This window comes from Danio rerio, chromosome 5, assembly GCF_052040795.2.
Source record: "Danio rerio strain M-AB ecotype USA chromosome 5, GRCz13ab, whole genome shotgun sequence".
In the NCBI taxonomy this organism is placed as follows: domain Eukaryota; kingdom Metazoa; phylum Chordata; class Actinopteri; order Cypriniformes; family Danionidae; genus Danio; species Danio rerio.
Genome location: NC_141025.1, coordinates 25,303,711 through 25,321,978, shown reverse-complemented (window position 1 = coordinate 25,321,978; position 18,268 = coordinate 25,303,711). Strand labels below are relative to the sequence as shown.

The 18,268-nt window shown below is 38.1% G+C and overlaps 1 protein-coding gene across 1 annotated transcript; it reads left to right on the top strand.

Moving 5' to 3' along the window:
• The first annotated feature begins 7,457 nt into the window (after positions 1-7,457).
• Positions 7,458-14,096, top strand: si:ch211-137i24.12. The gene is made up of 3 exons (NM_001386782.1): positions 7,458-7,678; positions 11,410-11,901; positions 13,723-14,096. Exons 1-3 carry the CDS (start codon positions 7,612-7,614, stop codon positions 13,845-13,847), a joined length of 684 nt encoding a protein of 227 aa, NP_001373711.1. The 5' UTR covers positions 7,458-7,611; the 3' UTR covers positions 13,848-14,096.
• The last annotated feature ends 4,172 nt before the right edge of the window (positions 14,097-18,268 follow it).

The following is an 18,268-nucleotide window of genomic DNA, read 5'->3' as shown; positions in this document are numbered from 1 at the left end:
TTATTTGTAATCTCAAACACATTAAGTTCATTGGCTGTCGCACTTGCTGACACATTGGCACAGTCAAACTGTGTGTATTGACACAAATTTCATGAGTCTTTTAAATACTTGTGGTATTCCCTAAAAGGGCCCCTAAGTTAAAAGCCTCTCTATGAACCACAACAAACCACTTGCCAATGAAACCACTAAATCACTTCTCACTAATTGTAAATCATTTGTTTAAACTACATATTTAGAATGAGCTGAGACAACACAATTCTTGAGATATTTTGGGAACAACCTAATTGCTTTATGTTCAATCAACTTTAAATTGTCAAAACCAATAAACTTAACTCAAATATTTTGTGTTTTCGCAACATGAATGAATTGTGCGGAATACTGTATTTTTTACAGTATACCTTTTTACACAAGGCAGGCAATATGAATGAGAATGACAGCCCTACTAATGACTTTCCAGAACCATTGGCACTTTAATTTCAGCTTTTCTCAAGCAGTCGACCAGGTGTGCTACTGCTCATCCAGCGAGATTTTTGCAAGTCAGCCATCTTAAGTTTCCTTCGTGTGGTCCGCAGGTGCTGCGTGATGGGACAGCTAGTGGTCCCTCGTGAATGTGAACATGCTGGAGTTCCCAATCCCATCCCGAAACAAAATACTAGCTTCTACTGCAGAGCCTGGACTGCCGCTGTCCTTCTAAACGGTACACATGTCATCAGATCACTTTCAATGCTCATAAATCCTCCAGCCCAAACTTGGTTGTATGTATACTCAGCAGTTGACACATGGATCTTCAGCAGCCATATTTGGAGGTGAGGGTCAAGTTATGGTCAGGGCGGTGCAATAGTTCAGACAGATGTGAATGTGTTTGATGTGGCCACACCTTTTCAGATCAGGTTTCATGTCCAACAGGAGGACATAATGTTCCCTCATAAACCCAGCGCAGGTCACATCACACTAGACACCTGTTAGAGGCAAAATTACACTATACTTAATAAAGGAGACTACACAATACCACTGAGTTAAGTAACTGAATAAAAAGTAACACACGTACTGTAAGAACTTACAAGATACCACAATGCTTTCTCAGGTGCTTCATTTTGCTGATAAAACAGTCTATAATATTCATACCGTGTTCTTCTGCTATGACCTCATCATCCGAGCCACAACGAAATAAACAGATTACACAAGCAAAATATGAGGAATTTATCTCTTCTTATGGGATTTTATAATCTGCTGATTTGAGTTCTGTTCTCCCAGTTGGTGCGTAGGAGCTCAGGTGTGCTTTTGTTTGTGCTTGTGAGTATTCCATTTGAGGAGACAATTAATCACGAACCATGTTTGGTTGTTCATTGAAGCTAAAAAGAAAAAGCAACCATAAAGACAGACTACAGGGAATGTAAAGACAGTTTGTCCAAAAGGAGAAATTCTGTAAAACTTGAAATAACTTATTTCCATGGAATTACAACAAAAATGAACCTTCAAATATTTAAAGCATAATTTAAAAAAAAACTACAAGACATTCTGATAACATTTATGTAATAAGCTCAAGTAAAAGAGATAACAATGTGATAACGTGAGCATTAATCATCTTAATCAAACCTTTTACAAAAATAAGTAAATAATTGAGGGGTGGCATGGTGGCTCAGTGGTTAGCACTGTTGCCTTATAGCAAAAAAGTTGCAGGTTTGAGTTCTGGCTTGGTCAGTTGGCATTTCTGTGTGGAGCTTGCATGTGATTTGCTCACAGATGTCTTCCACATAGTCCTCTATCCGCTGAGTGACATTATTTACTGTACATTTAAAGAAATCGGATGAATTTAAGCATTTTGACAGATTAACTTAAACATAAACAGATTAATTTAGACTTCTTTTGTAGCTCAGTAATAAAACAAACAAACAAAAAAATGTAATGTAATGTAATGTGTATTTATATAGCGCATTTAATGTGTATGGCAATACACCCAAAGCGCTTCACAATCATGAGGGGGGTCTCTCCACACCACCACCGGTGTGCAGCATCCACTTGGATGATGCGACGGCAGCCACAGGACAACGGCGCCAGTGCGCTCACCACACACTGGCTATTGATGGATTTGAGAGACAGTGATAGAGCCAATTTGGTGGAAGGGGATGATTGGGAGGCCATGATCGTAAGGGCCGATAGAGGGACTTTGGCCAGGACACCGGGGTTACACCCCTGCTCTTTCACGAGAAGTGCCAAGGGATTTTTAATGACCACAGAGAGTCAGGACCTCGGTTTAACGTCTTATCCGAAAGACAGCGCCCACTGACAGTGTAGTGTCCCCTTCATTTTTACTGGGGCATAAGGACTCACATAGACCACAGGTTGAGCGCCCCCTGCTGGCCTCACTAACACCACTTCCAGCAGCAACCTAGTGTTCCCTAGTGGTCTCCCATCCAGGTACTAACCAGGTTCAGCCCTGCTTAGCTTCAGTGAGTAACCGGTCTTGGGCTGCAGGGTGATATGGCTGTGGCAAAAAAAAGGCTTAAGTCAAATTAGAAATGACGATCTCTGTGTTAAAGGCATTCGCCCCAACCCTCTTCATCCTTCACTCTCTCCTCTCAGATGGAACGGTGGGCCAAATCAAAGGTTACAATAGGCCAACTTTGGCCTGCGGGCCCTACTTTTGGCATCTCTGGATTAGGGTAAATGAAGAAACATAGAAGAATAAAACAAACTGTGAAAAAAAAGTCTAAATATGATGGACAAAATATGATTACTTTATGATAGGATTCAATAAATGAATAGTTTGACAGTTCTCAGAAAGTAAGACCTCCTGATTATTCACCCATTCATTTTCCTTCAGCTTAGTCCCTTATTTATCAGGGGACACCACAGAGGAATGAACCGCCAACTACTCCAGCATATGTTTTATGCAGCGGATGACCCTCTAGCTGCAATACTGGGGAAACCTCCTACTTAAATAAAGGTAAATAATATTATTGAGAAGAACTGTTTGAAGATCTAAAGAACATTGTATTTCATGAAGAACCTTACGTGGAATTTGAAAAGACCAGCCTGAGTCTTTAGAGATTCTCTCTTTCTCATGGCATTTCGTACAACATGGGAGTGAGTAAAATGACTGAAGATTCATTTTTGGCTGGACTATGCCTTTAAAAACAGCCATAATCAACTTAACAAAACATTAGTGTGTAAAAATATCCTGCGGCACACAGGCTCTGGAGTCTTATCTCGGATCTGTCATGATAGCGCAGCTCTTACTGTAATGTCTTACAGTAATGTAGTTGGTATTGAGCTTCTCTGTGGAGGAGGCTAAAAGTGAACCGGAACTAACTGGAGGAGTGTGTTAAAAGCCTGAGTATGATTAGCGCTCACACACTCACACACTGCAGTCGACCTTTAGGCTTAATGCACTTGGTCTTAATGCAGTCTGTCTGTCTAATGCATCTATGGGTGTAGCCTGTTGTCTTTCTTTGTCTGACTGAGATGACATAATGATCCGGAAACTTAGTTTATCCATCAACGTTATGCATTTGATGTCTGATAGAGCAAATTGTGTGTGCCTATTTTTGCAGCGACTGCTGTATTTGCTTTACACACGCCTTGTAATAAAATCATGGGTGAGCTGAACAGGCACTGAAAGAGCAGGACGTGACGTGGGACTCTTTGTAATGATCAACTGTAAAACAAATGACTTTATGCTTGTATCCTGCACATTAAAATAGCATGAGCCGTGCACATTCAAACTCATAATGGCCATGGGTAAAAGCTTTTTTAGGAGACGTATTTCCAAACAGTCACAAGTCAGCAAGCACTCAGTGAACAATTTACAAATGTAGCTTGATTGAAATATACACATATAATTGCCTGCCATACACTGAAATGATGGGTGCTTGTGTGTCAGCAAAATAGAGATGGGGAAACTTTGCTTACAAGGGTTCTCAATAACTAAATAAACATAATATGACCTATATAATCTCTTACAACTTCTTTAAAGCCCATAAAAGGCTGCTCATTATAATAATAGACTGGACTATAGAATGTGATCTGTAACAAATATTTGAGTAGACCTAAAAACACAGAAGGCATCCAAGGTTATTTTCACTGCAGTCAATACGTCCATTTACATTTGAGTGAAACAGCCAGACTATTAAAAAAAAAACAATGCAGGTCTCTCCACTTACCTACACTGTAGAAGCCATTATGGCCGCTACGTTGATGAGGACATTTAGAGCCAGAGTCTGCGCAGTAATGATCATGAGCTGTGATATCAATGTCCCATTCAAACTCCCGCAAACCTAAATAAAAAACATACAATCATGACACAACTGCTTTTATCGGACAAAAGAAAGCAAATGTATTTTAAATTTGTTTTTATTTACGTCTGTGTGATGATAACTATCTAAAATATCAGACATCATCTTTGGGAATAATTTATCTAAACTATAGTTTGATTTTGATTTATTTATTTTATTGTTTAGCTTGTATGCCACTGGTTTTCATGAGGAAAGTGAGGTTTATGAGCTATACTGCAGCCCGCCACTAGGGGGCGAGAGAAATTCAATTCAAGACGTGTAAAGACCTGTGAAAATGGTTTAAATGGGGTACAAACCAAAAATAGAAAATTCAAGGTTGACTGAAAAGCAAATTAAAATGAGCATTGCAATTGACTGGGTGGGTTTTGTAAAGGCAATGTTATATATAGAAATCTTTTGCAAATATATCGTTTTTTTGCAATTTTTTTTTTTTGCAGTTCTTTTTGTTTGCAAATTTAATTTTTGTTTCTTAAAACTTAATTTTCCCTTTGCAGCTCTTTTTTTGTAAGCAAAATCATTTCCTAATTCTCAAAAATAAATTTTCACTTTGGGATTTTTAGAGATTTGCATTTATTTATTTTTTTGCTCAATACTTTTTTTTGTTCGCAAAACCTTCTTTTATTTTGCAAGTTTAAATGGCCCTAAATTGACTTCATAGGATACCAAGGTCATTGCAACACCCTAAATTCTGCACTGCAGCACCAAACATGTTCATCGCCTTAACTGTACACTTTTTCCTCCGTTGCTTTAATGCATTTTCCTGATCAGAATTGCTGTGCACATCATAAAAGTAGGGTCTCATTCATTTGAACAAGTTGTGATTGCTTTGGAACGCAAATGCAGTTATGCTGCTTAACATTTGTTATATATTTCTCAGTGATCTTACTCACCAAAACTACACTCACCGGCCACTTTATTAGGTACACCTGTCTAACTGCTCGTTACCTCAAATTTCGTATCACCCAATCACATGGCAGAAACTCAATGCATTTAGGCATGTAGACATGGTCAAGATAATCTGCTGCAGTTCAAACTGAGCATCAGAAGAGGGAATAAAGGTGATTTAAGTGACTTTGAACTTGACGGGCTGTTCTATTTCAGAAACTGCTAATCTACTGGGATTTTCATGCACAACCATGGTTAACAGAGAATGGTCCGAAAAACAGAAAATATGCAGTGAGTGAAAGTTCTGTGGTTTCAAATGCTTTGTTAATGCCAGAGGTCAGAGGAAAATGGCCAGCCTGGTTCCAGCTGATAGAAAGGCAACAGTAACTCGAATAACCACTCGTTACAACAGAGGTATGCAGAAGAGCATCACTGTATGCACAACGCGTCAAAAAGCAATGCCATGAAAGATATAGGCGGTTCTGAAGGCAAAAGGGGATCCAACCCGGTACTAGTAAGGTGTACCTAATAAAGTGGCTGGCGAGTGTAGTCATTACGCAGTTCATTGCAAAAGTTCTTCAATGCTAAATTATTAATCTAGTTGTCATAAACAGTAAAACATTTGCCATACATTGTCCAGTTCTCTAAAATAGCTCAAAGTTACAGCTCATTCACTCACTCACACATTAATTCAGCTTATTTCCAGCTTTATCATGGGTTGTCACAGTGGAATGATCCACCAGCTCGGACTGAGGACAACACAAGGAGACCTTACAAGGTCTCATAATGAATGAACAACAGGGTCAACAGTTGAGAGGAGGAAGAAGAGGAATAAGAAGAAGAGGTGTAGAGAAACATATCGCTGTTGAGGACATAGGGGCACATCTAATGAAATAAGGGCCACTATAGTTGTCAATCATGGCCTTAAAATGGTGGAGGACGTGATGTGGAAGAGAAAATGTGGCCTGACTAACTGGCACATCCCCTGTAGATCAAATGCACTGCAATTGCTCATACACAGAGCTGTAAAGAGAAGGAAAGTTCTACTGAACAGGTGTGTGCCATAATAATTTAGCATTATAAAGCATGGTGAGTGTACAAATCTTTTATTTATTTATCTTTGGTCAGACTACTAGTCATATTGTAACTTCTATCTGTCTATTTCAGTCAATTTTCCACAATGTGTAAACTTGTACTTTTGAAATAACCCATACAAAAGGCATCTTTATGCATTTCAATAGAGTAAGTTGTCATCCAAACTGTTGCCATAGTCAAATTTGCAGAGTGTGCTGTTATATCTTGACTTGGCATCCTTCATTCATTCATTTTCCTTTAGCTTGCTTAGTCTCTTTATTCATCAGGGGTCGCCACAGTGGAATGAACTGCCAATTTATCCAGCGTATGTTTTACACAATAGATGCCCTCCCAGCTGCAACCCAGTATTGGGAAACACCCATACACACTTATTCACACACATACACAACCAGAGAAAACCCAAGTCAACAGGGAGAACATGCTAACTCCATACAGAAATGCCAACTGAGCCAGCCGGGGCTCAAACCAGCAATCTTCTTGCTGTGAGGCGACAGTGCTAACCACTGAGCCACCGTGTCACCCGACTGGTTTATGAACAAACAAGAAAGAAACAAGTTCTTTTGATCTTGATGGCATTGATATGTTCATTGAAAATTACTTTTGAGAGATCTAGAGAAATTGTTTTGGGAAATCCACATCCTTTTTTTTTTTTGAGAAAGGCACCGAAGTGACTGAGAAAAAACAAATTAAATACATTTTCACCACTTTAATTGAAAAGTTTCAATTTTAGTAATCAGCTGCAGCTTTGGTTTTGAAAGAGCGTTCTCCTAAAACTGCCTTGACAAGATTCAGATTGTATACCAGGTGACCTTATTATTTAGTTTGCTGCGTTGCTATAACCGCACGCATCTTGCGTTTCAAATATTCCACTCTCTAATCTGTCCATTCCACCACTCTTTACATTGAGTGAAAGAGAGTTGAGTTTCAGGCTGGTTAGCATCAACTCAACACAACATACCACATCCATTTGTCATCAGTGCTGATCTCCCCATAATAGACTCTGTAGACACTTTGTAGGCTCTAGAGGGATCACATTGCTCTAGTGGGAGATTTTAAGCCAGAATCTAGAGAACAGAATAAAGACCCATCGACAACAGACAGACGGACGGACGGACGGACGGACGGACGGACGGACGGACAGATAGATAGATAGATAGATAGATAGATAGATAGATAGATAGATAGATAGACAGGCAGATAAAGAGATATTAGGTGTACAATTAATGGTATGTGGGTGGACAGGGACTAAAGTGTGCATGTGTTGGTGTGGGAGGGGAGATAAAGTGTAACTCTTGTCAGCTTGGTGTCAGAGACTGTGACACTTCTCCCAGACAGAATGGCTTTCTTCAATCTCTTAGCTTCTAGAGCATTACTTAGTCACCTTTTCCACCCTGCCCTTCCAGGTAAGACTATATTTTCCTCTTAGCGGTAATAGCTTTCTCATTTCTAATGACTTATATTGACACACTGAGAAAACTAAAAATAAACGAGCATACTTCAGTTTTTTCCTCTCTGAACAAGACATTATTACCATGACAAAACATCATATAGACATGTGTAAATGCCAAGCAGGAGTAACTGAGTGGTTTATGGTCACAAATCTTTTATACTAAACGTTTACTGACTGTTTTACAGCAGCTTGACTTATGTTTATGGAAGCAGTATTTTCTGAGATATTAATGAGAAGACATGGCGTATGAGAGAGAAACCCGTAACCATATCTTGCACTATATTGTACATCAGTGCTGTGTTTACAACATATTAGTCATATCAGTTGAACATTTTTGAGTTCACTGAGTGGAGTAACGTCAAATCGGTTTACTATTAGCCTTGATTTAGAAAATTCATTCTGAGCTGCTAAACTACCGTTGACCAAATAAAGCAAAGGTTGGAGGATTTACCATGCACGTAGGAGTTTTGATATTTTAATCCTTGCGACTTTTGAGTCTCTAATTTTAGTAAAGGACTTAGTGTGACCATAACACTATGCAAGCCCCTGTATTTATAGTGTGAGTGTGTATATGTGTGAATTTTCCTTGATTAGTTCGAATGTTCTTGAGCGGTTACTATTGCATGTAAATCATTTTCATGTTTGGTTTTATGTTGTGAGATTGAGTTTAGCTAATTTCATATTATTTGTTTGCATAATATACATATTTAATTTGAGGTTTCCTCTTTTATATACATACTGTACAGAGGAGATCAATATTAGGGTCAGGACACCCAGAGCAGACAGTTGGCCATTGGGCTTAGTTGGGTAGACAGTCTGTGTCGGTCTGGCTAGTTGGTTTGGTGTGTTCCACACGTCACCTCTCATTGGGTTAATGTGAGAGCTTGTTGGCCCGATTCAGCATGTTGAATCAATGTCAGCTGAAGAGTGCACACTGATTGGTTAATCAGTAAGGAATCAAAGTGCAAGAAGATCTAGCTTGTAAACAATTAAAGTCTGAAAAAAAACACAAAGTGGCCGGCTGTAATTTTGCGACACTTCACTAATTTTTGCATACAATATAGATTAATAGATAATCAGACATGTTTACAAGTACTGTGAAAATGGTACTAAATGCTACTTTGTTTACACTGTGTGTGTCAGAAGTTCCAGTTTCTTTTTGTGGAACAACAGGACAGATTACTGCCCATAAACATTTTAATTTCTATTATAATATCTATGGCTGGAGTTAAAAATGCCTACTACTCTTATAGGTACTAAATTTGAATCTGAATTTACTACATGACCATTAGAAAAAGAATGTTCTATTCAGTATGAATGTGAGTAGTATGAATGTAATTCAGACATACTACATCTGTCATTTGTCATTGTCATGTAATCTACCTGCATCAGCCACGTCACTTCACTCCTGTTCATGAATGATTTCACGTGGTATCATAGCATAACATAGTATCCATTGGATATACACTTCAGAATCTAGCCGGAAGCTGTTTATCAAATGCTATGAAGTCAGACATACTATTAAGCTCAAATACTGTTTTCAGTATACTATATAGTAAGGAAGCATGCTATTTCGGACACAACCTATGCCTTTGGAGAAATGTAGAACGTGTGACTGATTTCTGAAAATCATGAAATCATGAAATCACCCTAATGACATACGAGTCTCCACATTTATCCTGTGGGCTCGCCTGCACCTGCCGGTGACCTACTCAGATCTGCAGCTTGACCACGATGGACAGCCAGCGTTTTCAAGCCTCCAGAGCCTAGACTGCAGCACTGCACAAGAAATTTGGCCAGAGGACAACTGATCATGCCAAACTGAGCCTGATTTTTCTGTTGTTTTTTTCATTACTTTTGTCAATTGGTAAAGTTTGTTCCTCGCTGCAGTCACCACTGGCTTGCTTGGTTTGGGACTTGTGGAGCTGCGCATCGATGGATCTGCTCTTCAGTGTTTTGGCTTTGAGCCGTAACATTTACATTACACTGAATTGATCTAAACTGAACTTCTAATCTAAAAACTGGACTGTGGTGGTTTCAGTTTAATTGAACTTCTACGTTAAGCTGCTTTGACAATCTACATTGTACAAGTGCTATAAAGATGAATTTAATTAATTTTGCAGTTGCGGAAAGACAAATCCCCTCACGTTGGTGCAGAACAATGTTTGGTGCGTTCATGCACAATTTTTGGGTCAAGATAGGACCAAATGCTAGCCAACTTGTGGCCACAACACTATTAGTTTCCATCTGTGCTAGTTCTTTGGCATCAGCTTATTGTACACAACCATTTGGAAAATCTACAACTTGCTGAATTTCGAGGTCACTGCTTAGTCCTATTTGAATAAATTTCCACACTCCCCAGGGAAATGGTGAATCATTTCTGAAAAAATAAACTGATTTCAGACTAAATCAGTCATAATCAGTTCGCAATATGCATACAAGGAATATAATCAGGATTTAACTCAAAATGAAAACAAAATAAAAGTTACTGAAGCTATAGTTTTCAAATATGGGAAGTAAACACATAAATGGTGGAATCTTATATAAGACAAAACTATAATGGATGTATGAAATTATGAGAGAATATAAAGATGATCTCATTGTTTACATGGCTCTACAGGCTATGCAGTATAACTTAGCCAAATATTTGTCATCTTCAGAGTGCTCGGGTTGTTCACTGGTTCTTTTGCCACATCACAATTCACATCTCCCATAATCTACAGTTATGCTGGCTGTCTTGGAATGCTGTTGCACCTAGTGTGTTCATCAAACACACTAGGCATGCAGTGACTTGACATTTAAGATCATTTGACATTGTAATGTGAAGCCCTCTGCATTAACCAATCAGCAGAAAGAATCAAAAGGCCAGACTAACCTTTGCTGAGGAGCATGTTGTGTAGACACACACAAAAACTGGTCCAAATTTCACATTTAATGATGAATACAAGATTAAGTAATTTAGGTCCGATGAGAAACCTGTTCATCATAAAACTGGAATGAGACTGAGCCAATAGCGTGAGCAGAAATCAGTGAATGGTGGAGGAAAGAGCATCCTGGTTTGAGGGATTTTTTTTCTGCAGCAGGGGTTTGGCCACTTATACAGACACATGACAGAAAGAGTGCAAATGTTTATCAGAAGCTTCTTCTACATGTGATTCTTTCTCTGTTTTCATCATCAATTAATCAGCAATTTCCATGCAGGACAATGAGCCTGTACACATCAAAATGAATAAAGCAGAAGCTGAAAACATTGAAATAATAAAGTGGCCAGCCCAGAGTTCTGATGTCTACCAGATTGAAATTCTTTGGGAAATCCTTGGCAAAAGAGTTATGACTCTAAGAGGAAGTCTAAACTGTTGAAAATTTTGAAAGAAAAGTGAACAAAAGCACAGATGAGGAGTTTGAGAGGCCAAGGATGTCCTTTGGCCGCATATGTGCTAAAGTCATTGAAAGCTAGGGCCTCCAAACCTCCTACTCATTTTTGATCGCTGTACTATTCAGAAGTTCACAATCTTTCTTTATGCTTTAATCTTTGCTGTTCTCTTATTTTGATCATAGTGTTTCCTTCAGATTTTTATACAATAAAAATTAAGTTTTGATAAACTGTCCTCTTAATCTGATCTCTACAGTAATTATTAATTGTATGATCTTTGCACAGACAAATTTCTGTTCTTTTCTTGGCAGCTGGGCTCCTTTCTCTCTGTTTGCTTGTAAATGCGAGCATCATCACCAATCACACTCAAACACCCCTCACCATCCTCATCACATCTTCAACAGAGCCTTCACCCGCTCAGCCTGATGATTATCCTTCTGATCCTCAGGGGGCGCTGTATTTACAACAGCCTCCAAAGGCAAAAGCTGTGGAAGGGAAGGATGTGGTGTTACCCTGTTTTTTAAATAAAAGTGATGTGGATGAAGCACATGCTGTGGAGAGGGTGAGGTGGTACATGAAGAATGTGGAGGGACGGAGGACTGTGCTGAATGGAAATAAGACAGTGGGGGACGGGTTTGCCGGCCGTGTGTTTCTGTCTGGTGATCTGTCAATGGGAGATCTTTCCCTGACATTGAGGAACATTTCGGTGGATGATCGAGGCCTGTATCTCTGTGCGTTCATTTCAGGACACTCGACTGTTGTTCAGGGAACCGGGACCAAACTCAGCATCCGTAAAGAGATGGGTAAGAGAAAACGAAAAGAATTTCTGCAAAGAAATGAGCTAAAATAGCAATATCACCATAGATCCCTTCATTTATTACTTAAACAAAATCTTTCTATGGGCTACAAAAAATTGTGATGCATGTTCAGTTCACACAAAACAATTAAATTCTATCATCATTTATTCACTCTTCACTTGTTCAAAACCTATTGGAGTTTCTGACAACTGTTGAACTCAAATAAAAGACGTACTGAAGAATGGTGGAAAGCAGGAGCTAGTGACTTCCATAGTATTTTTGTTCCTACCATATGGATGTCAATGGCTACCAGTTTCCAACAATATTTCAAACATGCCACTGCCTACAAAAAAGTCTCTTTGAGCTAAATCTGAAACTCAACAAAGTCGGATATTTTTTACTTCTTCAGCTGAAAAAGTGCAGTTTTTGCCATTTACAGACATCGAACTTTCTGCTGCTACGAGTGTGATATTGTGATTATACAACAGTTCGACGGCATAATTGTGCATAAAACAGAAAATCAAACATAGGAGTCTAAAAACCCTTTTTACGAGGAACTAGTTTCTTCTGCCATTCATTCACATCTGCAGCTAAGAGTCAGAACAGCAGAAACTGTTGCCAGATCACAAATGTCACTTTAGAGCTAGTATTTGAAAGAATCTCTAGCATAATGTCTAAAGTGATGACAAAACAGGTCATTTTGGCTGACATTTGGAGATTTTAAGAGTAAACGGCATGAAATGCCATCAGTCTGCAGAGATTTCCTAGTATTTTTCTGTTGCAATCGGGAGATCACAATAATTAACCCTGAAAAAGCCATAGTAAAACAAACACTTCCAATTTCTGTGGTGTAAATACAGCACAACAACAAACAAAAGAGAACGCTCGACCCAGAATATTACTTATCTGATTTATTGTTTGTTCAGCTGTAGTTTAAAATTTATGCTGAAAAAATTTGTTTTTCTACCCTAAGGACTTATAAAGCAGCATTATGCGGTATTATGAGGTCTCTGTCACCATCTTGTGGTGAAATGTCAATCGTCACTTTCTTTGGTCTGCTCAGACAGGCTGACGATGGCCGATGCACTGAATCCGATGCTCCAAAATTGTAAATATTTAAAACATGCACTATCCTTATAAAGAAACTGCATGGTTGCAATTTAAACCACTACATTCTCAACAAAAAAAGCCTCAGGTACATTATGTTGTCCAACAGCTGCAATATTTGTCAAACTGTAGAGTGTCCTCTATACTGTAGGAGTGCTGTTATTTGCTTAATATCACACAAATATCAGCCAAAAGGATTCAAGAACTAGACAGAACTGTTGTAAAAAATGCCAGTATCAGGGTTTATATATATATATACAGTATATATCCGCTTAAATTATTATTGTCCACTGTTCTGTCATCATAAGGCCAGTGGATGGCGGTGAGCCCAGGCGCAAGATCCTTTTCATCGCTGCTTGTTTAGTATGGTGAAAAGTACAGCACAATCAAATCAACAAATAAACAAAATCAAGCACATATATAGTTAACCTGCATTTATACAACATATAGAGTATTTTCAAATTAATATAATTTGTTAATATAATAGATTTTGATCTAATTGAATCTGATCAACAAAATAACTTAAGACTTAAAGACTTGAAATAAATTAAATCTAAACCGACTTTTAATAGCTAAATGTTGACAGAACAAGCTTGAACTAGGTGATCACTAGATGACCACAGTGGTAATCTTTGAAAAATATGTATGAAGTATTAGAAAAGCAATTATATTTGTTTGAGACTGTTAAAGATGACTGATAGTATAATGTTTTTTCTTCAGGTTGGATGGAAGAGTCTGTTGGCATTATAATTGGCATTACTGTGGCAGTAGTTGGCGTGGCAGCAGGACTGGTTGCTGTGATACTGACTCAGTTCAAGAACAAACTTAACTGCCTGCAGAAATGATGCAGGAGCGAATAGCATAGAGTACAGTGGTTTCAGCAAAGGCCAAAGGTAAAAGAAAACAAACAGTACACTGCCAAGACCTGACCAGAGCGCAGAGAATGACCGCAGTGAACGGGGAGACCTTTCACTCAGCCCAGATTGTGAATGATGATATATATACAATTACATACACAGACAGATCAAGTGACCCCCTCAACATGTACACCCTTAAAAATAAAGGTTCTGAAGGGAGTTTCTGCACTAGGGCCACTGAACAGCCATTTCTGCTCCTACAAAGAACTTCACAGTGATCAGTTCTTACAATACGTTTTCTATGAAGAAACGTTTTATAGTCTAAAGAACACACTTTTCTGCTTCCAAAAAGCTTTAGCTGAAGTTCCCATTTGTGTTGAGGGTTCTTTGTGGAAACAACTACTGTATGTCATTATCAGTGGTGTAAAGTAAAAAATTACAAATATTTGAAGTACTGTAATACTCAACAACCTCAAGACATGGGTGCTTTATAAATGCAGCAAGCCTTTTGAAAGCATTAAAAGTGTCCAAGATGATGTCCAAAATCTAGCACTAAATGCACTACAGAATGTTACGTTTACACACACACACACACACACACAAATTACATGTAAACATATCAGCTTTTCACAATGTAATACTCAATACTCTTACTGTAAGTATTTTTAAAAGGGCTATATTGACCTTAAAATGGATTTTGAAAAAATAAAAACTGATTTTGTTCTGGCCAAAAAAAAACTAATTAAAGCTGCAAGCAGCGATGAAAGGGACCTCGCACCCAGGCTTACCGCAGCCCAGTGGCCTTTCATTTTGACACTATATCAATTTAAGCTGTTTTATATAATAATAAAAAAAAACAAAGTCACTGATTTATGCCAAATTTCCTCTTGTCAGCAGGTGGCGCTATGACTGTGACTCAATATTGGAATCGAACATGAGAATTTTTAGGCATAACACTTTCTCTAGAAGAAAAAATATTTTACAGACATGCTGTGAAAATGTCTTTGCTCTGTTAAAACATTTGGGAAATATTTAAAAAAGAAAATTCAAAGGGGTTTAATAAATCTGACTTCAACTGTATCTGTTTAAATGCTCCGTTTTTTTTTTTAATGCTTTGTTTTCATCTATATGCATGAGTGCATGGTTTTAGTTTTAAAGGGATAGTTCACCCAAAAAAAGGAAATTCTTTCATCATTTACTTACCATTGACTTGTTCCAAATCAGTTTGAGTTTTTTGCTCTGTTGAACACAAAACCATTGACACATATACATATATATATATATATATATATATATATATATATATATATATATATATATAGTAAAACAAATCCTATGGAAGTCAGTTACAGGTTTTCAACATTCTTCAAAATATCTTATTTTCTGTTTTATAGAAAAAAACTCAAATTGGCATGGGAAATTTAATAGGTAAGCAAATGATGACACAACTGAAGTTTTTAAAAATTAAAATACAAAATGTATTGACATTTTTTTTTATAATTTGCTGTTGATTTGCTCAAAAAGATCTCTATATCATCAAGAGCCACAGTTGTTAATTGTATTTTGTCTGAATATGAAGAGTTCAGATGCAAAAACCTCTAAAAGCCATTTGAAATTTCCTTAAAATAATTTGCCTTTTCATCAGACTCCTGCATGTAGGTTCAGTAATTCCATGTTTAGGGGAAAGAATACACTCTTTTAAAGTTTTTAAAATGATGGAGCGTCACGATGGCACAGTGGGTAGCACGATCACTTTGCAGCAAGAAGGTTGTGGTTTGAGCCCCGGCTGGTTTGTCAGTTGGCATTTCTGTGTGGAGTATGCATGTTCTCCCTGTGTTGGCGGGGGTTTCCTCCGGGTGCTCTGGTTTCCCCCACAGTCCAAAGACATGCTGTACAGGTGAATTGATTAAGCTAAATTGGCCGTAGTGTATATATTTTTTAAAGACTATGTATGGTTGTTTCTCGGTGTTGGGTTGCATGCGCTGCGAAAAACATTTGCTGGATAAGATGACGGTTCATCCCGCTGTGGCGATCCCTGATTAATAAAGGGGCTAAGCCGAAAATAAAATAAATAAATGAATGACTTGTTTGATGTCCCTGTTGGTAAGAAAATTAAAAGGAAATGTACATTTTTGGGTGAACCATTCCTTTAAAGACATTTTTTATTCATTTACAATTTTTATTTTTTTAGTTTCATAATGATGTGATACCATCACCAGATCAGAAACAGATCCTGCATCAGGAGACAACATGCAATATGTTTACTCTCAGGAGAAGTCAGCTCTAAATTCTCGTGTGCTTCAGTATTCTGTTTTGATTAAAAAAACTTAATTAAAGTTCCTCATTTTCACCTGCATGCCTTCTGTAAGATCCACCAGGGCCTTCGCTTCAGAAATAGCCAGTTGTAAACTGTTTTGGCTGTACGGTTTTTTGTCTCATGGGCTTAGGCTTATTTGCTGTGAAAATCACTATCTGTCCTTTTGACACAAATAAACAAGTTTCATAATTCACATCGTCTCCGGTGACTTGTGTCTCATGCAACTACACCACAGCCTGACAAATTCCCACAAAGCCAACGCAACACAAGGCAGTCTCTGAGCAAAGCAAAGCTTGTAAGCGTGGGTTGTAACAACTCGACATATTTTTAAGACACTGAACATCGTGGTTGAATTTCATTTTTAGAATTGTACTAACACTGTAATGTGTATTTGCTAAAACATTGAAAAGAACTGTGACATTAATCGACGAGACTGACAGTGACCAATGTTGTGTTTTGCAAGTCGTTTCTGATAAGGAGGTAAAATTCCAAATGTGCGAATATAAAACCAACTTTATCTAACTACTTGCTGGGTTTGATAAATTTTACTGCACAACAACTATATAAATTCATACTAACCGTTCAGAAATGCCTGGTAATGTCGTAAGCTTTGCTCTTCGTCTCCATCGTTTGTTCATCGTTGCTTGACATTCACTTGAGTTCTTGTTACTCTAGTGTCACAATAGCGTTCAAAGACGCCGCCATCTCTGGCTATTATTGCAAACAGCCGCTCATTTTCATAGACACACAAAAAAGATGTGGGGCAAATTTCACAATATCTAAGTATTTCCACATTTTTTAAATGATCTTTGGAATTTAATCTTTAAAAACACATTTTGGAGACACCAGAAATTTTACATCTAACGATAACAATTTATGATAAATACTCACCGGCCACTTTATTAGGTACACCTGTCCAACTGCTCGTTAACGCACATTTATAATCAGCCAATCACATGGCAGCAACTTCATGCATTCAGGCATGTAGACAAGGTCAAGACGATATTCAGCACTCCAAAACTTCAAACCAAGCATCAGAATGAGGAAGAACAGGGATTTAAGTTACTTTCAATGTGGTATGGTTGCTGGTGTCAGACTAGCATTAACTGTTGATCTACTGCAATTTTCATGCACAACCATCTCTAGGGTTTACAGAGAATGGTCCAAAAAAAGAAAAAATATCTAGTAAGTGGCAGTTCTTTGGGGGCAAATGCCTTGAGGTTGATGTCAGAGGTGAACTAAGAATGGCCAGACTGGTTAGAGCTGATAGAAAGGCAACAGTAACTCAAATAACACTCGTTACAACAGAGGTCTGCAGAAGAGCATCTCTGAACACACAACACGTCCAACCTTGAGGCGGAGGGGCTACAGCAGCAGAAGACCACATCGGGTGCCACTCCTGTCAGCTAAGAACAGGAAACTGAGGCTACAATTCACACAGGCTCACCAAATTTAAACAATAGAAGATAGCTAAAACGTTGCCTGGTCTGATGAGTCTCGATTTCTGCTGCAACATTTGGTTGGTAGGGTAAGAATTTGGTGTCAACAACATAAAAGCATGGATCCACCCTGCCTTGTATCAACAGTTCAGGCTGGTGGTGTAATAGTGGTTCTCAGACTGGTTTCTTGACTAACAATGAGTTCACTGTACTCAAATGGTCACAGTCATCAGATCTCAATTCAATAGAGCACCTTTAAGATGAGGGAGAACAGGAGATTCACATCATGGATGTGCAGCCAACAAATCATGTCAATATGAAACAAAATCTCTGAGGAATATTTCCTGTACCTTGTTGAATCTACGCCACAAAGGATTAAGGTAGTTCTGAAGGCAAAAGAGGGTCCAAATAAAGTGGCCGGCGAGTGTATGTCTCCTTCGATGACAATTATGTTGCGTAATGTTGGGTCTCAAAGAGTTTCATGGCAGTTATAATTGTATATGACTTTTAAAGACATTTTAACACCTTTTTATTAACATAACTTACATCTGTAAATATATTCATATTCACAACAGACTCAACACTAATCCTTAAAAAATAACTGGTTTCTTTTCTATTAGTTTTCATTAATATATTAATAGTAGTCTATTACA

Coding starts and splice junctions, on each gene's coding strand:
- si:ch211-137i24.12 (NM_001386782.1), top strand. CDS start 7,612: ATGGCTTTCTTCAATCTCTTAGCTTCTAGAGCATTACTTAGTCACCTT. Junction 7,679..11,409: donor TTTCCACCCTGCCCTTCCAG/GTAAGACTATAT, acceptor TTTTCTTGGCAG/CTGGGCTCCTTTCTCTCTGT. Junction 11,902..13,722: donor CAGCATCCGTAAAGAGATGG/GTAAGAGAAAAC, acceptor TTTTTTCTTCAG/GTTGGATGGAAGAGTCTGTT.